At 37.0% G+C, this 26,399-nt stretch overlaps 3 protein-coding genes and 1 pseudogene across 3 annotated transcripts in view; 2 read left to right on the top strand and 2 right to left on the bottom strand.

The window, feature by feature from the left end:
• LOC111483613 (U-box domain-containing protein 4-like) overlaps nucleotides 1-26,399 on the top strand; it is a 261,990-nt gene that overhangs the window by 85,791 nt on the left and 149,800 nt on the right. The window lies entirely within an intron of this gene.
• Nucleotides 3,621-5,919, bottom strand: LOC111483670 (annotated as a pseudogene).
• On the bottom strand, nucleotides 8,402-10,992 carry LOC111483618 (cytochrome P450 81D11-like). The gene is made up of 2 exons (XM_023129837.1): nucleotides 10,111-10,992; nucleotides 8,402-9,189 (listed from the first exon to the last, which is right to left on the bottom strand). The coding sequence occupies exons 1-2, from the start codon at nucleotides 10,981-10,983 to the stop codon at nucleotides 8,545-8,547; spliced, it is 1,518 nt and encodes a 505-aa protein (XP_022985605.1). The 5' UTR covers nucleotides 10,984-10,992; the 3' UTR covers nucleotides 8,402-8,544.
• LOC111483619 (cytochrome P450 81D1-like) lies at nucleotides 22,335-24,566 on the top strand. Its single transcript, XM_023129838.1, has 2 exons — nucleotides 22,335-23,391; nucleotides 23,771-24,566. Exons 1-2 carry the CDS (start codon nucleotides 22,522-22,524, stop codon nucleotides 24,401-24,403), a joined length of 1,503 nt encoding a protein of 500 aa, XP_022985606.1. The 5' UTR covers nucleotides 22,335-22,521; the 3' UTR covers nucleotides 24,404-24,566.

Genomic DNA, 26,399 nt, shown 5'->3' with positions numbered 1-26,399 from the left:
TTGTTCAAAACACTAATGAGATCGTGCATGTGTATGCACAGGGGAGATGCAAAAATTTATGTCAATTTAAGGCATAGGAACCTAGAATTTGATGTGGATGACAATATTTTTGAAAGTGGCATTAAGAAGATTTTTATTGGTTATTAAAGCGAGGAGAAAGTTTAGAAAGTTAATTAGTTCTTTCTTGTAAATATCCATCCAGTATGTTTTTTTCACAACAAAGAATTGAAAGGCTAGATGCTTAAAGTTTCCTTGTTTCAAAAGATCTCTCCTCTCAAGTTTTTCGTTTGTTTCTTTTACTTGTTTCTATATATTTCGATCGTAAGTCAAATCCAACACCCACGATTATGGTTCTCAAGTTTTTAGTTTGCTTAAAGTTTCTTTGTTTCAAAAGATCTCTTCTCTCACGCGCTTGGTTTTATGTCTCTCAATGACTTCTCTAAGCTTCTGGCTATTAGAATGGCTCAGTTTTGCTACTTTTATCACGTTTTATTATTACCAACCATTTTAAAATTGTTTCTGACCTAATTATAACCCAAAAAAAAAAAAAAAAAAATCCTAAAATTTGGGTAAATATAGGTGGACTCTAAGAATACTCTAAGCTTCATTTTTTGAATGGATGGACATGGTAGGTAAAATTCAACTAGGTGAAGCTAAACGTAAGAACATTAGACTAAAGCAAGAGTTTAAACTTTAAGTGAATTTACTATTGGACCCCTATATACCATGCAAGAGAAAATTGTTTAAAACATTAATCACACTTAACATGTGACTTTTTTGACGTGATATTATTTGTTTTATGATATTCGAATGAAGTTTGTTTTTTTGATGAATTCTGATTGCTATAATAATATGATCATGTTTATTCCTTGTGAGACCTCATGATATACAATGTATGAAAGGCATGAGTGAACTATCATGAACATATAATTACATTTTAAGGAATTTATATCATGATAAGTATGGAAGTATGCACCTCATCTTGTTGAATTATGATATTTAAAGTAGAATCTCATGCATGTTGTATGTCATATGATCATAAACTACTTTAACATGTTATGTATGGACACGCAAATCATAATACTATCGTTTTCCTTTCCTTTCTATTGATTTTGGACAGTATAAGTGTGCACTAGCCCATTGTTTGTCTTAGGGGACATGTTAACACAGCCTGCCTAATGGGTTCGTGCATAAATTAATTGGAGAGAAGTACCATACATCCGACATTACTTGTTAAAGAAAATAGAGCCCAAGAAACAGTCATAAAAATTAAGTCCTATTAGTAATAATAAATATTGTTTGTGAATACATTTTCTGACCTTGACCTTAGTAGTGAGATCACTTACTAAGTATTTTTAAATACACCTACTAAGCTTTAAAATGTTTCAAGTAAATGGAAAGAGCGTCGATTGATGGTAGTTGCTAAGAAGGTTATATAAATGAAGTATTAGATAGATAGTTTTTCTCATTTCTGGCAATTTATAAGTTGAACTCATTTTTTTTTAAGATATTTTTCGCTTGATCGAATAATAACTACATATAAAAGAAAAGTAAGATCACGCCAAATAAATTAATAATGAACATTTTGTTGAGTGATGCAAGGTAACTTACATTTTTCATGTTAGTTTCGTTTAAATAGATCGTCTTGTTAGGATCGTACAACAACGCACACATTTGAGGCATTGCACAACCCCAATGTTTCAACTTCAACTCAACATGTTTGGTGGATTCTTTGCACCCTCTATCTCCTCCAAACATCTCACCATTTTTCTTTAACCTCCAAGTGAAATGGTATTGCCTTTTGTGTTTTGTCTTTGAATGATAGACCGGGTTCCTCACCAACTGCATGACACTCTAACTATCTACCTGAAGAATCTTCTCGCGTACGTCTTGCTTAATTCTTATAGATAGTCTGTCATCCATATCATCTCCTTTCCAGCTTCAGCTATTGCCACGTACTCAGCCTCAATAGATGAAAGAGCAACGCATTTCTGAAGCCTAGATATCCTATTATCCATGGCTTGCTCCCACTTGGTTGTATCTTCCAACTATAGGGCATTATCAAGGGACTCTAGTTCCCCTTCATCAGTCACCAACAGATAATGTAATGAAGGTGCATACCTATTTGGTACTCAGATAGTTCTGGATGATCTTCTCAGCATCTGCTCAGGTGTCACTTGCTCCACCTTTAGTTCCTCAACAATTGTCCCAGGAGTTTGGTGAGTATCTTCTACAACATCACTAGGTGAATCTTTCCGCAACTCAACCTTAACTCCCACTTGTTTTGTTGTCTTAAAACCTTTCTTCTCTTTGTCCTTGTCCAGGATATTTTCATCAAAGGTCACGTCACAATGTCTCGAGACTTTTCTTTTCTTGTCATCCCAAAACTTGTACCCGTACATGTCAGAATCATAGCCTATAAGATAGCACTTCACAGGCTCACCATCAAGCTTGTCACTCTTTTCTGGATCAACACGAACATATGCAGTACAACCAAAAATTCTCAAGTGAGAGTACTTGAGTTCTTTTCCATACTTCTTCTGGCAACTTAAACTCCAAGGGTACTAACGACCCTCTATTGATCAAGTAGACCGCTGTATTTACAACATCAGCCCAGAAATTCTTTGGCAATCCATAATGAATCCTCATACTCTTTGCCCGCTTATTCAATGTTCTGTTCATCCTTTCAGCAACACCATTTTGTCTTGCTTTACCAGAAACTGTCCTCATTAATTAAATTCTCTCAACTGTACAAAATGCTTTGAATTCTGACTTTTCGTACTCTCCTCCATTGTCAGACCTCAGACATTTGATCTTCAAGCCGATCTGATTTTCAACTTCATCTTTCCACTTCTTGAAGGTGGCAAATACATTTGACTTGTGATTCACGAAATAAATCAATACCTTTCTACTAAAATCATCGATGAAGGTGACGTAAAACTTTGATCCACTAAGGGATGGAATTGGAGATGGTCCCCAAACGTCTATATGGACCATTTCCAGTGGTACTTTCTTCAGTCTTTGGCAATCTTTGTGAAGATAACTTGTTTGCTCATAACGCAATTCTCACAAGGATGTAGAACTTGTTTGCTCATTTTAACAAATTTCAGACCTTCCAAAACTCATTTCACAGCCAACATCTTCATTCTTTTGACCCTCATATGTCCAAGTCTATTGTGTCATAGACTTGAATTGGAAGCACTCTCAACAATAGCAACCATGTTTATACACCTTGCAATGGTATATAGGGTTCCAGATTTTGTGCCACAGCTACCACCATGGCACCCTTCACAATCTTCAACTAACTCTTTCCAAACTTGGTTGCATGACCTGTGCTATCCAACTGACCAATAGAGACCAGGAATATATCTGACATCCTTTAATGTCGAGTGATTTTCTGCTGGAGTTTGAGTATGTATGAAGACATCTCACTTTCCTTCAATCTCCAAGGTTTTGTTGTCGGTAAGATACGCCTTCTCAAAATTTCCTGATTTGGAGACGAAATTTTGAAACAATACTTGATTTGGAGACGAATAAAACGATGCACCTGAATCCAAAATCCAAGATTCAATCGGGTTGTCCACACTAAGGTTTAGAGCATCCTCAGTATCTTCTACTAACTATATGGAAGAATTGTCATCTTTAAATTTGTAATTGAACAGGCTCCGCATCAAATACATGTTCATAGTCGATAGTTTTTCGTACATATTCGACAGCGCCTTCAATAGGTCTAATGTCGTCTTCTCCTTTTGATGTTGAACGCCACGTTTCTGAACAGTGTCAACCGGATCAACCCTAAGGTCTGGCGATCCTTGAGCTTCCACTGCTCCATGGTCATAGTAGCCGGCTTCACCCCAATAGGGATTTGTGAAGACCTTTCTGGTACGGACAATCTTCAATCTACATCTTCCAAAAATCGAAATTGGATCCATCAAACTTTTCAATTTCAATATTTGAATTTTTCATCTTCACAAATTGTGGTAAATTTCGCCTAGCTCTGATACCAATTGTTAGGATCCACATCCACACCAACGGAGACACTCGATCAAGATGAATAGAAAGAACAGGGGAGAGAAAATTCAAAATATAAAATACAAATGAGGGAGAAAGTACATTTTAGAATCACTGGTCAATAGGTATATATAAGGTTTCAATTTACTAGATATAGTTTTAACATTTTTAACCTCATATATAATCAACCAAATCTTTACCAAATATTTGCTATATATTTACCATTATCTTTATGAAATATTTACCCATATATTTCTACTAGATCCTATCTTTCGTAAATGTTAATTACTACATGAGAACCCTTTCTACAATTGGCCTCGATTTACACATGGCTTCCAATGGTTGAGCTCTAGGCATGGTGAGCCCTACGCCCTCAGTCATGTCAATCACTTCACTACTCACTCTCTTCCATTCAAAGCATTGAATCAATGATGCCAAAGACAAACCAACCACCCGATGGGCCATTCCCACACCAGGGCAAGCTCTCCTCTCCAAGCCGAAAGGAATTAGCTTATACAAATTATCTACCATGGTAATTTTATATCTTTCAGGGTTAATTTGCATCTTCCCAAATATTTGGATCTCTATGTATAGCCCAAGCGTTAATCAAGACGATTGTATCTTGGGGTTTCGTAGCCCGCTATCGAGCAATTTTTAGATGCATAATGTGACACGAGTAAAGGAGCGGCAGGGTTTAATCGTAGAGTCTCAGAGATTACTCCTTCCAAATAACTCAATTTCGATGAATCGGATTCCTCAACCAATCTCTCTTGTTGAATAACCGAGTCCAATTCAATCCTAGCCTTCTTTAACACATTCGGATTGTTAAGCAAATGAGATAGTGCCCATTCTATAGTCACTGCTATTGTGTCCGTGCCTGCAAGCAATATTACCTGCACGAATCATGAGAGAAGAACCAATTATATTAGCATATGAATTTTGTTATAGCAAAAGTAGAAGCACGATCACACTCACGCACCCACAAACAGAAATTAAACAAAGAGACATAAATATTTATGTGATTCAAAGAAATTCTCTTACATTCATGAGTAATAACCAATTTCAATAATAAAAGTGTTCAAGGCCTTTGATAACTTGGTCACTCATGAAATCTAAGTTGGGGATTGTTGCAAAGAAAGTAAATGATCAATCATAGTATTTCTTCCTTCTTCCTTTTGATTCCTATGCTCATCAATCAACCCTTGCAAGAATTCATCATTCCTCCTCTTCTCATAATGAGTAATATCTATCCAATTCAATAAGGGAATAAAATTTCTTGAATCAAAACTCCCACATTTTTGCATAACTTGCTTCACAATATCTCTAAATTTCCTCGCTTGTTCCAAATCCTACACACCCTCTCCATAAAACCTCTTCCCCATCACCATTCTCATCACAACATTTGAAGACAACTCAGAAATCATGGATCCCATCAAAGCTATCACTTGAAATGCGACACAATTTACCAAGTAGGTGTTTGATTTCATCCCTCCTAGTCTCCAAGAACATATTAAGGCGAGTGGCTGAGAATATCTCTATGGTGCTAATTCGGCGGAGTTCGCGCCAACGATCGCCATATGGGGACACCGAAAAGATCGTATTGTTGTAAGTCAAGTGCTTGATAATGTTCGAGCTTGGTTGATTTGCTAGAATGATATCATTCATGGTGAAGCATTCTTTAACCGCTGAAGGAGACGAGACAATGACAACGAGTTGAGAGCCTAAGCGAAGATAGAAGACATGGCCATACTTTTTAGAAAGCTTTTGAAGGGTTTGATGGACGGGACGCTTTAGGAGATAGAGATGGTCTATAATTGGGAGGGAAAAAGGGGGACTTGGGGGAAGCTTTGTGGAGGGTCGGAGTAGAAATATGAGAGCTGATATGAATGCCATTAGAGGGAGACAGAGATAAAGCATAAGGTTTTCCGTGTTTTTATTTTTTTTAAGCTTTGTTGGTTATATCTCATTTCAACTATGAATATATAGAGTAAATGAAGAGGAGAAAATTGAGTTTCGTGAAAACTTAGCTTGACGAATTTTATTAGGACCGATATGTGTGTTGCCGTTTATTTCATCTCGTAATATATTATTACCAACTTGAAGTTTCGAATATCTCATTTATTGGCACCGAATTTTTTCGAAGTTTACCATCTTATGTGTTTAAAAATATATATCTAAGATTGAATTCGAAACATGAGAATTTAATTGACATTTTAAATCTTAATATATCCTTTCAAATTAAATTTTATTTTACTCAAATTGAGTTAGGAAGAAGTAATAATTGAATTAACTATTTAGTGTAGTCTCTATTTAATTTTTTTTTTGGAAGATATATGTTTTAATCCGTTGAAAACTAATATATTATATTTTATTTGTAATATTAAATCTTGAAATAATGTTTAATGATTCATTTTAGCCATGCCTTTTATTTTATTTTTTTTAATTTAACTTTTTGTGTGTGGTTCATCCCATTTTCTCTTTGTGAAGGGACTAGATATTCTATTGTTTGAGCTTACTTTTTCTTATGTTGCCAACCCTAGCCAACTCACTTTAATTGCTACAAAATAGCATTCAAAAATAGCTTTTCAAATAAAAAAATTATATATTAAAAAAAGTAAAAAAAAAAAAAAAATCAATAGATATGTGAGATTGATGTCTTGATTTAATTTTTTGATACATAAACTGATTTCTTACAACTTTCATGAAGATCAAAAGGAGGAGTCTCGGCATACATTTAAGAAACAGTGAAGATGTAATTTTTGTCAATTTTGAGTGAGATCAACTTTTCTTATAGTTGATTAAAAATTACATGAAAAAATGTGCAGACAAATTAAAATTTTACGACTTTCATGAAGAAACCATGTTGATTTGAGTTTCGATTGAAAAGTTATGAAAATACTAAAAAAAAATAGGTTCTAAGCTGAAACTCATCGATTTCCAGAAAAATAGAATTTGCAAGCAACTACCTGAGGAACACGTGTCATGGAAATTGGTGGTGAGCGTGTCTAGCTAATTAGTGGACACGTGGCATGAGAAGAGAGGGCCACACGTCTATCATCCTACAGTAACACGTGTTTCAGGTAACCTGACCAGTTCAACCTATGTTTTAGTTGATCGATAGAAATATCACCCCAACCAAGCATGTGTTGAGTGAACCAAGTTAAGAATACGGTGTTAGAGCTAGAATGATTTCCATGTTGGCCGAGGTCAGTACATCTCTAGTAGACTGAACATCCTAGGATTGCGAGTAGCGATCATAAGTCTAGACCTAAGTATACCCAGAGGATTGTCCGAGAAGCTAACCCCGAGTAACTTGAAAATGTGAGATGAGATCTAAACTGCCTAGACATCCCAAGAGTCTAGCAAATCTCGATGATACCTAAAGAAATTTTGAAAAATTATGAGGGTTAGAATAAGTTTCATGAGAGCCTAAAGATTATGATGTAACTGTCTATGGTTTTTTAATGGAATGACGTGCTAGGTGCTAGGATATGTGGTAACCAAAATTTTCTGTCTTATGATAGATTATGTCTCCAAAGAGAAAGGCAATGACTAACGGATCGGCGCCCAAGAGGGGCAGGAGAAGGGCCACGATCAATATCGCTGCCCAAACGCCTAAGGTTAAACAAAACGGACCACAGGAAGCTGATAGAGAGTGGTCATAGAAGGCCAACTGAATGAGGCCTCATGCACTAGTGCCTAGGAGAGGCAGAAGGAGGGTTACAGCTATGTCACCTGCGTTGTGACCTTTTGGTATTGATAGGGTGAAATTTCATATATGAGAGGGCGAGGTAGCTCTAAAGCAGTCCAAGAGTTACAAGACGATGTTGTTCAAGTTTATTATAAACAGAGAAATGAGATTGGGATACATTTATAAAATGAAACATAAAAGACTCGAAATACAATAGACAAATTGACGGAATGGCTCTCACTGTGACCATGCAACTCTCGAATGCTCCCCCATCTCGACTAGTAGCCTACTAACACCTAACCACACTACTCTGTGGCTACAGACACACTAGATACCCAAGGTCGATGCCCTCTGTGGCTGCAGAGCTCCCAAGCACCCCTCGCCTTGACTAGTGGCATCAGTCACTTGAAAAAGAAATGGAGGAGTGTGAGTATAAATTTATACGTAATAACCAACCTACTTATTGCACCCTCAAACTAGCTGATGAAGACACTCACGCATGAGCACGTGGGCAACACATAGGCGGTGCTTGTCTTCCTTCAAACCCCAGTGAGCACAACATTTACGTTTGATTTTTATATAGTCAACATATTGCGTTTGTAGATTGACGTCTACAAGGGAGAAGTTTTCACACCCTTATAATGAATGCTTAAATTTGAGCAATAAAAACAATAATGCCAATGACTTGTGATGTGATCACGATTTAAACACTACAAAATTTTTGGACATATAACCTCTCAAGAGTTCGTAAACCTCAAGAACAATGAAATAACTAATACAAGAATAACCAAGAACAATGAAATAACTAATACAAGAATAACCATGAAAATTTGGGTTGACAATCACATTCTTTTCGGATATTGTGATAGAACTGCTTCGTTAAAAATGGTTTTCATGATCGGACGTGGTTTACACTTTGCTACCAATCGTTGAGCTTTGGGCATAGTAACCCCTTCACCTTCACTCATATCAACCAACGAGCTGCCCTCTCTTTCCCACTCAAAGCATTGAATCAACATTCCCAAAGTTAAGGTAGCCATTCGTTGAGCTATTCCTACTCCAGGGCAGGCTCTCCTCCCCAACCCAAATGGTAGAAATTTATATGAGTCAATTCCAATAGGGTTTGCATGCCTTTCAGGCTTAAAACGGGTGGCATCTTCCCAAAGGCTTGGATCTCTATGAATAGCCCAAGCATTAATCAATACAATCGTCTCACGTGGTACATCATACCCTCCAATTTTAGTGTCTTTAGAAGCGCAATGTGGCACTAGCAAAGGAGCTGCTGGGGTCAACCTTAGAGTCTCCGAAATTATTCCTTGCAGGTAGTTCAAACTCGACAAATCGGCTTCGTTGACTAGACGCTCTTGTCCAATGGAACTGTCTATCTCGACTTTTGCTTTCTCCAAAACCTCTGGATTGTTGAGTAGATGTGAGAGCGCCCATTCTAAGGTTACCGCTGTTGTGTCAATCCCTGCTATTAATGTGATCTGCGAGAATCAAACACTTTTTAGCCATGTCAATAGAATTCTCAAATGTCGAATAAAGAAGTTGTGAGTCTCGAAAGTGTAGTCAAAAGTGACTCAAGTGTCGAATAAAGAGTGTACTTTGTGCGAGGACTCGAGAGAAGGAGTCGAGCCTTGATTAAGAGGAGGTTGTTTGTAACGACCCAAATCCACTGCTAACAAATATTGTCCACTTTGGATTTTCCCTTTCGGGTTCCCCTCAAGGCTTTAAAACGCGTTTGCTAGGGGAGGGTTTCCACACCCTTAAAAAGGGTGTTTTGTTCTTCTCCCCAACCAATGTGGGACATCACAATCCACCCTCCTTCAGGGCCCAGCGTCCTCACTGGCACTCGTTCCTTTCTCCAATCGATGTGGAACCCCCTCCAAATCCACCCCTCTTTGGGGCCCAGCGTCCTTACTAGCACACCGCCTCGTGTCTATCACCCTTCGGGGAACAGCAAGAAGGCTGACACATCGTCTGGTGTCTAGTTTTGATACCATTTGTAACAACCCAGATCCACCGCTAACAAATATTGTACTCTTTGAACTTTCCCTTTCGAGTTTTCCCTTAAGGTTTTAAAACGCGTCTGCTAGGGGAAGATTTCCACACCCTTATAAAGGTGTTTTGTTCTCCTTTGCTCTTAGCTGGTCGGGTTGCCGGCCCGCAGACCCGTTTCGTTGCCATAGTTTACCCAACCACTATGGGACATCACACTGTTCGAGGACTCCATAGACCTCAACGGAGGCTCTATAGTGTACTTGTTCGAGAGAGAGTCCCATGTTGGTTAATTTAGAGGATGATCATGGATTTATAAGTAAGGAATACAACTCCATTAGAATGAAGCGTTCTTAAGAAACAAAAAGTAAAGCCACGTTATCATAGGAGAAAGAGATGAATATACATACTTGTATTAGGCCTTTGATAATTTGGTCGGTATGATTTTGAGGCTCAGTTTTTTGCAAATGAAGTAAGCGATCAATCATAGTGTTTCCTGCACCCTTTTGATATCTTATCCCATCAACTAATTCTTGAAGAAGTTCATCCATTTTCCGTCCAAGCTTCATAATCTTCTTCTCCAAACCTGTGGGATCAATCCAATTCAATATTGGTATGAAGTCTCCTGGATTTGTTGTCCCACCAACCGCCATAATCTTTGTCACGAGCTCTCTAAATTCCCTCGATCGTCCCTTATCGTGTTCGTAAGGCTTATTCCCCGCCACCATTCTCATAATAACATTGTACATAAGATCTAAGAACATGGTCTCGGGCTCGACTAGAGTGAATTCTTCTGACGAACTCCCACGTAATCTAAGCATCAAGCGTTTAACTTCGTCCTCTCGAATTCCCAAGAATAGATTTAGCCGACTCGTAGAGAAAATCTCGAGGGCACCGATTCGACGAAGGTTTCGCCAGTGATCGCCATAAGGGGCGACGGCCATGGTGGTATGGTTGTATGCTAAGTGCTTTCCGGTGCCCAACAATGGGCGATTTGCAAGAACAATATCGTTCTTTGTAAAGCATTCTTGTACGACCGAAGGCGATGATACAACTACAACGATCCGTGAACCGAATCGGAGGGAGAAGACATGTCCATAGGTTTTGGAGAGGTTGTGAAGGATTCGATGGAGAGGGTGTCTGATGAGATGGAGATGACCAATAATTGGAAGAGAAAAAAATGGGGTTGGTGGAAGGTTTTGGCGAGGTGGTCGAAGAAGAAAGATGAAGGCAAGAAAGATAGATAGCATAGAGAGGGAAATGGAAAGGAAGATAATATCCATGGCTGCCGCTTTGGCTTCGGCTTCGGCTTCTCCTTCTTGGCTATCTTTATATCCAATGGGACTCTTGTTTTGAAAATCTATCTTAATGGATTCAATGTGAACGTAGAAAAGTTGATGCAGCCAAGTTTGATTTGATTCCATTAGTCAAACTTTAAAATTTTATGATTTTATTAGACTTAAAATACAAATTTATATTTTATAGATAAATTAAAATTTTAAAATCTCAAATATATTTAACCCATTTTAAAAGTTCGAGAATGTATTGAAGGTTGAGTATTGTTGTAGTCCTACGTTAATTTATTAAAGATTAAATGAATGATCATGAGTATATAAATAATTTGCAATTTTTTTTTTTAATTTTTTTATAAGAAAATCAAAGGTAAAGCTTTAAAAATATACGTTGGACAATATCATATTATTGTGAAAGTTTGAAGTTACGCGTCTCAACGTGTAGTAATAGTAAAATCTATGGTAGAAAAAGAGTCGTCAGAGAAGTCACTTGATAATGTACATCAAAAATTAAATAAATTAAAAATTATATTCTCTTTTTGAGTCAAAGATTAAATTAATATGGCAAAGAAAAAAAATAAAGAAGACTAAAAGTAAGGTTACGTGTAATTATTAGTAATCTCATATGGGAAAATAGATATCTTAGCTTAGACGGATCGTTCAAGTAATAAATTTTTTTGAAGGATAACTTGAATAGTTGGTCTCTCATTAATAATAAATAGTGTGCTTCAATCGAGGATCAAATCAACATTTGGTAGTCATGTTAATAGAATTTTCAAGTATCAAACAAAGAGGCTGTGAGCCTCGAAGGTACAATCATGATGACTCAGGTATCGAATATAGAAGTTGTGAGCTTGCTTAAAGGGAGGCTCAGTGGTGTACATTGTTTGAGGGCTCTAAAGAAGAGAGTCGTCAAGAGAGGCTGAGAAGTAGTCCTCAAAGAAGGTTCAATGGTGTGATTTGTTTGAGAGAAAGATGGTTGAGGATTGTTTGAGTTCCACCTTCGATTATTAAGAGGAAGATCATGAGTATATAAGTAAGGGATACTATCCTCATTCATACGAGGCCTTTTGGAGAAACCAAAAGCTAAGTCACGAGAGTTTATGCTTAAAGTGGACAATTTCATACAAGCTACAAGCATTGAGGTTCATTGTTTGTATTAGTAGTATCAGGGTTATGATGCAAAATATTACATATTAATTTGAACCTTTCAAATTTTTCTTTCAATTAAATTGAATCTTTTTGTGTTACTATGAACTAGTAAAGTGATCTTATGAACTTGCATGTTATAAGTTCTAATGATATAAAATTAATTCATTAAATATTTAATTAATCATTTTTCATTCATTAACTATAGGTTGTTCCATTATAGACATAGAATTTCAATCTTATGCACGGTAAAACAAGTTGCACCCATTTATATAAATATTACAAACAAGTTGATTCTTTACAAGCTATTCCTAATTACAATTAGGTCAAAAGTTCGTTTTACCTCTATAATTACATCTTCCACCTTTAAGTACAACTAAATATCTGATGAACAATTTGTTTATGATGCAATCATAAATCAAGTTCCTCTCGAGCTAATGAGAGGGTGGGGTCCTACTATTGAAGTCTTGAAATTAACACTTAAGGAAACTACTCATCTACTTACCTTATATAGGAAGGAATGCATTCCATCTAGTGAAATTATAAGCTAAAAACAAGTAGGTAACAACAACTTTGATAGTCATTGCCTATCTGTGACATTCTTGTCTACTCATTGATTCTCACTATCTTATGCCTCATTTCCTCTTCAATGCACATGTTATATGGTGTATCGGATGATGCACCATCCTCCTCGGTCGCATCATGACATTTTTCTATATTGACCCTCGCATGGCCGAATGGGTGCCTCTTGAGGGTCATCACTTTGCTCGTCTCGACGTGAGGGTCACAACCTGCTCTCTTCATAGTATGGTTCTGGCACTGCGCAACTGACAATCAATGGGCCACATGTTGAACAATGTACAATGTTGCATGGCAGACTGGAGTGCAGACGAGTATCGAAGGGTGGTAGACGTGTATGACTTGTGAAGCAACCCAACCCAAAAAATCGAACCGCAACCCAACCAGAGGATCCAACCTGCGACCCATTGGAGTGTGACACATGTCGGCATTTGAGAATTGAAAGGAAATTACGATAACTACAAATCGAACTCAGCACACGTTGATTCCTCTTAGAAAATGAGCAGACGACATGTGGCAAGGCATGAGCAAGCCAACCCTTCCCCTAAGTGAGTCTGCGCGTGCGCGTGGGCTATGCACATGTGGTGTTCTTCAACCGCGTGTGGGATGTGTGGGATTGGTAATTTTGTTTCGTTCAACTTTGATTCGTCAAATTTTTGTTCTGATTTCGATACTAACCCTAATTTTAATTTAATTTAGACCTACCAGAGAAATTTCAAAATTTTTGGAACTCTAACATCCGAAAAACTAGCTTGAGAAGGCTCGCTTCATCCATATAAGTAATCACATAGACTTTAGGCAAGTAATTCTGGTAGGGATCACTAGGTCGTGCTAGCATACAAGCATTCCTTAATTAGGTCGTTAGAAATTGCATGTTAAAGGACTTTGGAATAGCATTTGTGGATGAGTATGTATTGTATGTATATTATGAAAAATTATTGTTATGCCCATAGGTTGAGACTTTTAGAAGCATGTTATTTTATGTATTATGCTACGCTAGGAAGAGAATATGCATGACTAGAATACAAGTTGACAATATGGATAAGTATGTTATGCATGATGTACGAAATTACTAAAATGTCCCTATGATGAGATTTGTGATGAATGTTGTTCTATATGCTTTTCATTGTGAAGGATGAGATTTTAAAAGCCTAGATACCCCTAAGAACCTAATAAATCTCCACGCACCCAAGGAACCTCATGAAAACTTACGAAACCAATGGCAGCATGAATGGTATCAATTTAAGGAATCGCCACTGTGTGTAAAAATGGGTCAAAGCCCGTAAACCCACCTTGAGAGGGGATGAGAGACTACATGAGTTAGGCAACATAAGAAACTTCGGTTATGTGTAGAAACAGATCAAGACCCATAAACCCACCTTAGAGGGGACAAGGGACTACATGAATAGGTGGCACAATAAATTGCTACTATGTGTAGAAATGAGTGAAATTTCGTAAACCCACTTTGAGAGGGGATGAAGGACTACATGAATAGGCAACACGATAAATTGCTACTATGTGTAGAAATGGATGAAGACCCGTAGTTTTTTCCTGAACACCCATCTTACTCCAATTATCTTTCTGTTTAGAGGTCGATTAACCAACTCCCAGGTTTTGTCTTTCTCGATCATCGAAAGCTCCTCCTTTGACAGGTGCATCATCAACCAAAGCATCTTGTCGTTCATCTTCAGACTCTTCTAACATGGTACCAAAGGTTAAATTGTTTGATGCATTAGAAATCTGATTCACCTTCGTTAGTTCTTCCCAATTTCATTGCTTATTTTCAGCAAAATGAACATCTCGGCTCACAATAACACGACTAGTGTGTGGTTGAATAACTCTGTAAGCTTTGAATATAGTACTATACCCAACAAAGATGTCACCTTCTACCTTTTTGTCAAGCTTATCATGCTTGACCTGTGGAATGTAAGTGAAGCAAAGACACCCAAATACTTTAAGGAACTTTAAAGAAGGTTTATAACCATACCAAACTTCAAATGGTGTCAGCTTCACAGCTTTTGTTGAAATTCTATTTTGCAAGTACATAGCAGTGTTTGCTGCTTCTCCCCAAAAACGTGGAAGATTCTTCTCATGAAGCATGCATCTCATCATCTCCATTATGAATCTATTCCTCCTTTCACTGACGTCATTCTATTGAGGAGTGTATGGTGCTGTCAATTGATGCTTAATTCCAGCCTTTTCACAAAACTTGTTTAAAGTTTCTGAAGTGTACTCCTTGCCATTATCTGATCTTATAGTCTGAATCAAGCATGCACCTTCATTCTCAATTCTGGGTTTGAATTTCCAAAACACACCTGCAACTTCTGACTTTTGTTTCAACAAGAACATCCAACACATTCTTGTTAGATCATCAATAAAAATAATATAATAAAGATTACCATTTAATGATGGTGTTCGCTGAGGACCACAAAGATCAGTATGAACCAGCTATTGTTTTTTCAAGGCTCTCCATGCCTGTTTAGGAAATGGTTGCCTATATTGCTTCCCAAAATTACAAGCACAGCAAGGAAGCCTGTCATCATCAATGTCAGCAAGTCCTTCTACCAGTTTCTTTGACTGCATCTGAAGCAAATCTTGATGATGAAAGTGTCCAAGTCTTTTGTGCCAAATCTAAGTGGCACTAGCTCTGGGATATAAAGGTCATCTGCTCTTTCTCCATTGGATTTAGAGCAAAGTTTTTTCCTTTCACTTTGACATTGAACAACTCTTTGCCACTAGCATCTCTCATCAAACACTGCTCATTCTCAAACAACACTTTATAGCCTTTTCTCTTGACTTCCAAGTGTTCACCATTGTCAATCCTTACTCTCTTGACTTCAATGTCTCTTAATTCCTCAAAAGACTCATTGTCATATGTCATGTGATTTGTGCACCCGCTATCAATCAACCAGCTCTCGCTTGATTCTTTGCCTAAGAAACAAGTGACCACAAACAATTGATCTTCTTCTTCTTGATCAACTACCTGTGCATCTACTTCTTTTACCTGTCCTTTGACTTTGCAGATCACAGCTTCATGTCCAAGTTGATTGCATTTGGAGCATTTGGCATCAGGTTTTCTCCAACACTTGTATAGTGGATGACTTTTCTTCTCACAATGGCAACAAGGTGGATAATATTTTTTGAAACCTCCTCCTTTTGTCTTCTGATAATTGGCAGATGAATCTCCATTCATCGATTGGTTTTTGAAATTTTTCTTATTTTTATATCTGCTGGTGTCTTGATGCTTAATAGGCAAGGCACCTTCAATCACCCCTTCTTGTCTCATAGATCTCCTTTGCTCTTGTGCTTGTAAAGCATTCAAGAGCTTTGTAAGACAAATCTTTGATAGATCTTTGGTGTTCTCCAGAGTAGTAATGGTGGCTTCAAACTTCTCTGGAACAGTGACTAGCAGCTTTTCAACGATCCTGGAATCATTTAACACAGAACCAAGCAATCTCACCTTGTTGGCAATGTTGAGAAGTCTGTCAGAGTACTCTTTCACCGACTCCGACTCCTTCATTTTCTGCAACTCGAAATCCCTAATCAAATTCAAGACTTTCATTCCACGAATCCTCTCATCTCCTTCATATTCAGCCTTGAGATAATCCCAGATTTCCTCTGCTGTTTTGAGGGACATTATTCGCATGAAGATCATTTGAGATACAGCGACAAATAGGCAAGCTTTTTCCTTTGATTTCCTTGTCTTCTTTTTCTTCTGTACTTTGATTTGTGCTACAGTAGGATTTGCTGTAAGTGGAGGGATCTCGTAATCCTCTTATATTGCTTCCCAAAGATCCAAAGCCTCCAAATAAGTCTCCATACGAAGTAGTCACATTTGATAATTGTCTCCATCGAAGACTGCTGGTGCAACAACTGAAAAATTGGATTCTCCTCCCATTTTGATGTCACAAATCCCTTAAGAAGATAGATCTAATACCAATTAGGTAGGAAAGAGTGAGTGATTGAATGGTTGATGAGAAGATTTGGTAACAAACCAGTAAAAAATAAAAAACTAAATCAAATCAAATCAAAACTAAATCTAACTCCTAACTATAAAGATATTTAATCAGATACAGCAATCTAAACAAATACGTGATCTTTAATAGTAAGCACGGCTTGGGAGGGGACGGTGAACTACATGAGTAGGTGACACGAGAAATTGCTACTGTGTGATGTAAACCCACCTTAAGAGGGGTTGTGGGACTACAATGGGTATACAATATAAGAAGGTACTGCCATGCATAAGTTGAATCTGCCTTGATAAGAGATGGAGGACTGCATAGGTAGATGATACCAAAAAATAATTACCTAGGCCCTAAGAAAAGTCAGTGGATACTTACTAAGGATGCAATAAGAGTCTTTACCACGTAAATGATGCAATGAGAGGTGTATTTTTATGGTCACCCCTTTCCCCTTTCTTTGTTCATGTTTTTTCAAGTTGGAGATCAAGGTGGAGAAGCGTTCAAGAGCTATGCGATCATAGAAAGGGTCCTTTTGGAGCATCAATTTATTTTTTATATTTTGAGTCATTTGTATTTTGATTTGTAATTGTTTCATGTTTGTAATACACTTGAACAGTACCGTCTTTAAATTGACTTTAAATTTACCGCATTTTTCTTATTTTACTTTTGTTTTAATTTTTCTTTTCTTTCATCTTTTGAATCTCGACATGGATTCGAAGCCTCAAAATTCCGGTTGTGACAAGTTTGGTGTGTAGTGACTTGAAATACACCACCATAGAAACTGAGATTCATACATCACCATATTATTCTAGGCCACCGCCATACTCTATGGGTGACGATAGAGAAATTTGGTAGAACTTTTGATAGGAGATAACTTTGTATTACTAGGAAGTGGTGCTAAATTGATTTTCTACCATTTCCACCGTTGCCTACATATATATATATATATATATAGGTAATTTGGGACATTCCTCAATACCATTCATAATCCAAAAACCATGCATATGATTCATGTATAAACCAAAATTGTGCACCTCATTAAATATGAACTAATGAACCTTCATGTACATGCATCTATTCATAAATGTACTTATATGATTCATGTATAAACCAAAATCATGCACCTCATTAAATATGAACTAATGAACCTTCATGTACATGCATCTATTCATAAATGTACTTATACATGTACGTATACATGTATCTACAAGTAACTCTTCAACACCCTCCTTTAAATAGAATTCGGCAGAAATCAGTTTAGAACTTCACTTCATCCTCTTGAGCCACATCCTAGATTCTGCACATCCCCATATTCTTCCAAGTTTCTCAAACAATGGTTGTTTCAAGGGTTTTGTGAATAGGTCTGCGATTTATTCTTCATTCCAAAAAAAAATTGAGTTCAATAGTACCTTCTTTATACAAATCACGCAAGAAATGAAACCGAACATCAATGTGCTTACTCCTTCCGTGCATCACAGGATTTTTAGATAACTTGATAGATGACCTATTATCACAATAGATAATAGTCAAACTTGGTTGCTTCTGATTAATAATTTCAAGCATCTTTCTTAACCAAATTTCTTCGCATGAGCATGCTGCTGCCAAATACTCTTGCTTCTGTATTTGAGAGTATCACCATAGGCTGATTCTTTGAAGACCAGCAAATAGCTCATGAACTCATCATAAAAATACTTCTTGAAGTCTTTTACGATCATCGATATCACCTGCATAGTCGCTATCTATATAGCCAACCATCTTTGAGTCACCTCCTTTTTTGTAGAATACCCCCAAATTAAAAGTTCCTCTTACGTATCGAAGTATTCTGCTTGCTGCATTGAGATGTTTTTCGTTGGATGCTCCATGCAGCGACTTATCATGCTAATAGCATCCATGATGTCTGGTCTTGTTGAGGTTAAGTACATCAAGCTTCCCACAATTTGCTTAAAATACTTATTATCATCCTTTCGCCCTTCAATATCCTTGTGCAACTTCAAACCAATTCGGATGGAGTTCCAAATTTGCGCTCATTCATTTTTAATCTTGCAAGCAGCTCTTGACCATATTTCTTATAATAAATAAAGTTACCAATGGCAGGTTGAGTAACTTCTACTCCAAGAAAATATTTCATCAAACCAAGATCTGTCATTCCAAATTCTTTCATCACACACTTCTTAAAAAGTTCAAACATTTCTTCATTATTGCCAGTAAATATTAAATCATCAACATACAAGCAAATAATGAGAATGTTACCTTCTTTTTTTAGCTTTCACTTACAATGTATGTTCATATGGGCATTTAATGAATCCCATCTTTTGAAAATGAGAATCAATGTGATTGTACCATGCTCTCAGAGCTTGCTTCAAACCATATAGAGTTTTCTTCAACCTATACACTTTTTCTTCTTTACCTTTTTGTACAAAACCATCTAGTTGCTCCACATATACCTCTTCTTGAAGCTCTCCATGTAAGAAGGTTGCCATCACATCAAGTTGATAAATAGGCCATGATTTCTGTGCTGCAATTGAAATTATAAGTCTTATAGTCTCTTGACGTGCTACTAGTGCAAATACCTCCTTATAATAAACTTCCAACTTTTGCTTGTATCCTTTTGCTACTAGACATGCCTTGTACTTATCCATCTCACCATGTTCATTTAGCTTGGTTTTGAAAACCCATTTTACTCTAATTTTGTTCTACCCTTTGGGAAGGTCAGTTAGCTCCCAAGTCATATTCTTCTCTATGGATCTGATTTCACTGTTTATGGCTTCTCTCAATTTCTTCTCCTTTACATCTTCTTCATAGACAATTGGATCATTATCCATAAATAATGAAAATAAGCACTATTAGAATTTGAGTCATAATTCACTACATAATCAATGATCCCAAGGTGGTCTCTTTTTTTTTTTTTTTTGGATTTCTTTGATGGTAATCATGATCTTCTTCAATTGGTTCTTCTTGTTGAGCTTGCGATGTGCTCTCTTCATGCTCACAGTGAGGTTGAATAGGGGTTTGAAATTTTTCTTCAAGATCCACAGGAATCTGCTGATTCACAGTTACCTTTTATTCCCATTTTCATGTCTTCTTTGTCAATAGATCATATAGTTTGTACGCCTTAAAAGTCCCACTTACTCCAAGGAACTCACATTTCAAACTCTTGTCCTTAAGTTTCTTTCTTCTCTAGTCAGAAATGTGTACATATGCCACAATCCCTAACAGAGAAAGTAGGGATCTGGTTGAGAATGTGAACTGACCACACAATAGTTTCTGGCCATAATTTCTTTGAAACTTCTCCTTTATTTAGCAAACTTTAAACCAGGTTGAAAATGGTCGTATTCTTCCTTTCAGCCACACCATTTTGTGTGGTGCATATGCTGCTGTCAACTGCCTTCTTATGGTCTTCTCTTCACAAAACTTAGTAAACTCGTTAGAGCAAAATTCTTCACCTCTTTCAATTCTTATAGCCTTAACTCTTCTTCTCAGTTTTCATCGTAGCACAAAAATTCTTGAAGCAATCAAAGGCTTCTGGTTTGGTGTGCAAGAAATAAATCCATGTTTTTCTACTAAAATCATCAATGAGAGTCGTGAAATATTTCTTGTTACCATTCGATGCTGTAGAGATTAGACCACATAAGTCTGAATGAACCAACTCCAAAATTTCTTGAGTTCTTCTTGATTTCCCGGATGAAAATGAATCTCTTTCATGTTGTGCTACCACACAAGTCTCACAAATTTACGAGGGAGGAGTGATATCTAGGAACCCAGCCACCATATTCTTTGAGGACAACATCTTTAGCCCCTTAAAGTGTAGATTACCATACCTAAAATGTCAAAGTCATTTGGTATCTTCTTTCTTCGCCATCAAACTTCTAGCAATGATATTTAATGTCAATGGAGATAGGCGGTTAGTGGTCATCTTCATTGTAGAAATCGATCCTCTTCTGGAGTCATAAATCTCACATTTATTATTTTGAAATGTGATCACATACCTCTTTTCTTGCAATTGACCAATACTAAGCTAGTTGACCTTCAAATCAAAAATATAAAACACATTAAAAATTGACTCTACAAAGTCATTTCTAGTCTTAATATCTACGGCTTCTTTTCCCATCCCTTGGACTGTTGCATTGTTGTCAAGATAAACAGTAATACGAAAATTTTTAACAAGAGTTGAGAAAAATTCCGTACAACCTGTCATATGGTTGCTATATCTAGAGTCTACACCCCACAAACCATGATTTGCAATCTTCATTTCATGGAATAACATCAACAAAGTTTGTTTTTCTCTTTTCTCCATAAAGTTGGATTGTTCTCCTGTCTCCTTTTTCAGCCTGGTATAGCATTCGTTCTTGTAATGTCCAAGACGTCCACATCTGTAGCATTCAAGCTTGGACTTCTCAAAATGCCCCTTGCCTTTTTTTTCATTATCACCTCTGGCTAGATCTGATGATCTGCCAACATCTCTACTTCTTTTTCGACCACCTCTTCCATAACCTTTGCTTCTTTCTCGCCCTCTACTTGTGGAGCTTGAAGCTTCACCTGGTGTGGATATCTTTAAGGTTGTCATCTCCTTTATTGCACTCGTACGATTGAGCTTCTGCTCATGTGCTAGCAGGGAGCTTTAGAGTTCATCAATTTGCATCTCTTCGACATTGTTTGCTTCTTCTATAGAACATACAATATAATCAAATTTTGGAGTTAAAGATCGCAAAATATTTTCTACAACTGCAACATCAGTGATTGAATGACCATGCATCCTCATTTTATTTGTAATGCTCATAACCTCGCCAATATAATCATTCACTGCTTCTTCCTTTTGCATTTGGAGAATTTCAAAGTCTTTTCTAATTGCTTGAAGTTGAGCACGCTTTACTCTCATTGAACCTTGGTACTTTGTCTTCATTGAATTCCAAATATCCTTGGACGTATTCTTCTAAAGCATCGTTTCCAAGATAGTTCGATCAATGGACTGAAATAAGTAGTTCTTGATCTTCAGGTCTTTCAACTTTGATTCTAGCAATCATTGCTGTTGAACAGCTGAGAACACCTTGCCTTCACTTGGCTCTCATACCCTGTCTCCACCATATCAAAGAACTCCTTTGGTTTGAGGAAATTTTCCATCAACATCGTACAATGATCATAGTGACCATCAAATCATGGGATGACGGGTTGAACAAAGTTATGAACTTGTCTCTCTGCTGCCATTCTTGCCGCTACAAGATCGCTCTGATACCAATTGTTGGTGACAGCAGAAAAATTTGTTAGAACTGTTGGGAGAAGATCACCCATGCCAACATAGGTATATACAGGTAATTTGGGACATTCCTCAATACCATTCATGATCAAAAAACCATGCATGATTCATGTATAAACCAAAATCATGTACCTAATTACATATGACTAACTTTCATAAATGCATGTACTTATATATGTACCTACAACTAACCCATAAAGGATGATATTTGCAAGGACAATTTTAAAATATTTAAGAAATATTAACGATAATATTAAAAATTTCCTAATCTAGTTTCAATCACTGCGAACATAGAAAATTCAACAATTTGGTGGAGAAAAAATGGAACAGCATCAATAATTGTCACAAAAACATCTTTGTTTGAATAAAGAAACCAAAAAAATAAATGTTAATAGCTTGTACTCAATCAAGTCTGTCGTCTACTATGATACCACCATCATTGTTACTTTCAATTTTTTCCACAGCTCGGAGTAAACAAAGCCACAGGCGTCTCCATCACCCTGCCCAAAATATCTTCCCTTATGTTTCACCTAACAATTGACTCCCACTCCAACAAAAGTCCCAACAAATTAAACAACACCATCAACTATGGCTCATATCTTGCTTTACATTTTCCTCTTTCCGATCACTCTCCTTTTAGCCCTCAAGTTCTTCCCACGCCATGGCAAAAACCTCCCACCAACCCCACTTTTTTCCCTTCCCATAATAGGCCATCTCCATCTCCTCAAACACCCCATCCACCGGACACTTCACCAGCTTTCAAACAAGCATGGCCATGTCTTCTCTCTCCGATTCGGATCCCGTCTGGTCGTCGTCGTATCATCTCCTTCCGCCGTTCATGAATGCTTCACAAATAATGACATCGTTCTTGCAAATCGACCATTTTTGAACACGGGAAAGCACTTGACGTATAACTTCACGGTACTAGCCGTCGCCCCTTACGGTGAGCTTTGGCGTACCCTTCGCCGCATTAGTACTCGTGAGATTTTCTCGACATGTCGACTTGATTTGTTCTTGGGAATTCGACAAGAGGAAGTGAAGCGATTGTTGTGTAAACTATGTCGTGGTAATACTGTTGTTGTCGAGGTTCAGCCTATGATTATGGATCTTACATCGAATATTGTGATGAGGATGGTTGCGGGGAAGAGGTATTTTGGAGACGATGTGTCGGATGAAGAACAAGCGGAGAGATTTAGAGATGTTGTGAAGAGAGTAATGTTGTATGCTGGGGCAACAAATCCAGGAGATTTCATACCCTTATGGAATTGGATTGATCCAAGTGGTTTTGAGAAGAAGATTATGAAGGTTGGAGAAGAAGCTGATGCTATCTTTCAAGGCTTGATTGATGAGATTAGGAACCAAAAAGGAAGTGGTAATACGATGATTGATCATTTGCTTCACTTGCAGACCACACAATCTGAATACTTCAGCGACCAAATTATCAAAGGCCTCATACATGTATGTTTAATGCTCTTTTTTTCTCTGTCTCACCCTTTAAAGTCACTCGGAGTCGTTTTCATAAAGTTTGAAATTTTCACCATTAAAGAAAAGTATTTCGTATGAAATTGACTAATCCAGACTATTCTACTCCGTTGGGTTAAATTATTTTGATTTGGGTTGTTTTGAATTTTTTAAAAATTATAAATTTGTAGTTGTAAGTTGATATTTTTTTAGTCAAGTCAACCCGATCAACTTGAAAATAGAGTTATAATTCAATCATACTCTACCCTAGTTTTAAGATTATTACGAAAATTAAGTTATTGTGTTTTAATAGGTATGGTAGAAGTATTTTTTCACAAAGAATACTATGAGATCCTAAGATGATGAATTGATGCAGGTTATACTCTTAGCAGGAATCGATACAACAGCCGTGACATTAGAATGGGCACTCTCGCACCTGCTGAACAATCCAGAGGTGATAAAGAAAGCGAGGTTTGAGATAGAGCGTTGCACAGGACAAGACCGTCTAGTCAATGAAGAGGATTTGTCGAGTTTGAGTTATGTGCAAGGAATAATCTTAGAGACATTGCGGCTGACCCCAGCAGCTCCTTTGCTCGTGCCACACTGCGCATCTACAGATTGTAAAATCCAAGGCTATGATGTGCCACGTGACACGATCATATTTGTTAACGCTTGGGCGATACATCGAGATCCAAATCATTGGGAAGATGTCACAAGTTTTAGGCCTGAGAGGCATGAAAATGCAATAGAGTTATCTGATTCATACAAATTGTTACCATTCGGGTTGGGGAGGAGAGCGTGCCCGGGTGTAGGAATGGCGCAACGCATTGTTGGCTTGACCTTGGCTTCATTGATTCAATGCTTTGATTGGGAAAGAATGGATAGCTCACTAGTTGACATGACGGAAGGCCAAGGGATCACTATGCCAAAAGCTCAGCCGTTGGTAGCCAAGTGCAGACCACGCCCTATCATGAGAGCTCTTATTAGTGAAGCAATTCACCCTGTTTAGAATGACTCCAATCTCTATGGGTGTTTTCCAAGTCTTAGCATCACTACCGTGTTGAATATAGTCTACTATTAAAATGTATCGAAATAAATAGATGAAGCAAAAAGAATAATTTGAAGGAGAGAGTTTTTTAATAGAATAAATTTAAGCACTAGTTACTTTTCAATTCTGTTTATTGAAGTGAATAGAACATATATCTTATAAGTATTTGTACGGAGAAAATATTAACAAATTTTCTAAACGTTCTCTTCAAGTTAAAACTATTAACAATTCTCCTAAATAAATCACTAACTATCAATATTATCACTAACATTCGATGGGATCATTGGATTCTAATCATGACGCATAAAAACAAAGAACTATGACCGTAAGACCAATATTAACAAGTAAAATGGAGACTTTAACATCACGTTGATGCGAATCTCATCCACAACAAGCATCCAAAGACACAAACCATAGGGCAAAATGTGTAATCAGAGTCGACACCCTCATGCTGGTTATAAATCCTTTGCAAACCAGCATGCCTTGTATCTAGCTATAGATCTATCCATCAATCCAAAATAATGGGTAAGGAAGTACTAAACTTGTAACGACTCTAGATTTCTACTTACTTAAAGTTGCTACCATCATCATAACGTAATCATTTTTGTGTGGAATAACATTTAAATTTTATCATAAAACATAAACTTAATCCTAAAACTGTCATGGACTTGCGTGTTCGAAAGCATCTTTAAAACGACACATTAAGAAATTAAATGAAATAAATAAATATCTAAATTAAAAACATCTTATTCTAGCTTAAATAAAATAAATGCGACTACCCTATACATGTGTCATGGTCTCGAGTTGGATGTTGTTGTCAACCGTACAGGGATGCCTTACCTTTACTTGAAATAGAAGTAGCATGTGGGTCGAGTATTTTAAGAAATACTCGGTAAGTGACCCCAATATTGGGGTTAGATGCAAGCATACACAATTATGAGTATGGCCTATCATATCAGTCTATATTCCTTAGGCGGCTATCCTAAACGGGCTAATTGAATGTGTATTTACTGTTCTACACACGGTCCACACGTACGAGTATGGACCCACCAGTTGGTTCGCACACTTCTTGGGCCCCTTTCTTGTCTGGCCAGCATTTTTTAGTAGCTAATGAAGTCGAACACTCATTTAATAATAGCGACTATGGCAGCATTAAGATAAACATAATGATCGTTTTTCTACTTGATCGTCTCAGTTTTATGATAAACATAATTATTATTTTTCTGTTCGGTCGTCGCAACATTATGATAACCATAATGATCGTTTCCATGCCTCGTAACGTACGTATCTGTACCATCGTAGAAAGAGGGTATTCCTCGATGCATGAGGTTCCAACATTTTTTTTTTAATTTTCATTATCATGTATGACAATCCCTCTAGCGTTTTCCTTCATATCATATCATTATCATAACTTTTCATGTAATTTCAGGATTGTGTATCATGTCAAAACATCTTATTGCATGTCGTGTGTATCATATCATAAGCATATCGTGTCTCCCAACTTATCATGTCGTACCGTACATGTATCATATCATAAAGCATATGACACGTATCATATCTTCAAACGCATCGCACCATCATATATATTATGTCATTTACATATCATATCATAACATATATATATCATTCACGTATCATATCTCAAACATATCGTCAAATATATCACATCATTTCATAAACATTTCACACATATCAAGCATATGACACGTGTAAAACCACGGGGCACGTGTCATCATACAACATAAATTTCTAATCATGCGGATAGAAAGATCACTTACTTGGTTGTCCTGGGTCGAACCAACTACGAATTCTTGATGCTAGTCTAAAGCTGTTCTCTGAAATTTAATTTTATCTAGAAGTTCAACATCATAGATTAGAATTATACTATTAGAATTGGCTCACCTAGTTTTGCATAAAATAATTTAAACTTACCCTTAATAATTTAAACTAGGTAAGC

Source organism: Cucurbita maxima, unplaced genomic scaffold, assembly GCF_002738345.1.
Source record: "Cucurbita maxima cultivar Rimu unplaced genomic scaffold, Cmax_1.0 Cma_Scf00009, whole genome shotgun sequence".
NCBI classification, from domain to species: Eukaryota; Viridiplantae; Streptophyta; class Magnoliopsida; order Cucurbitales; family Cucurbitaceae; genus Cucurbita; species Cucurbita maxima.
This window is presented reverse-complemented; position numbering and strand designations above follow the sequence as displayed.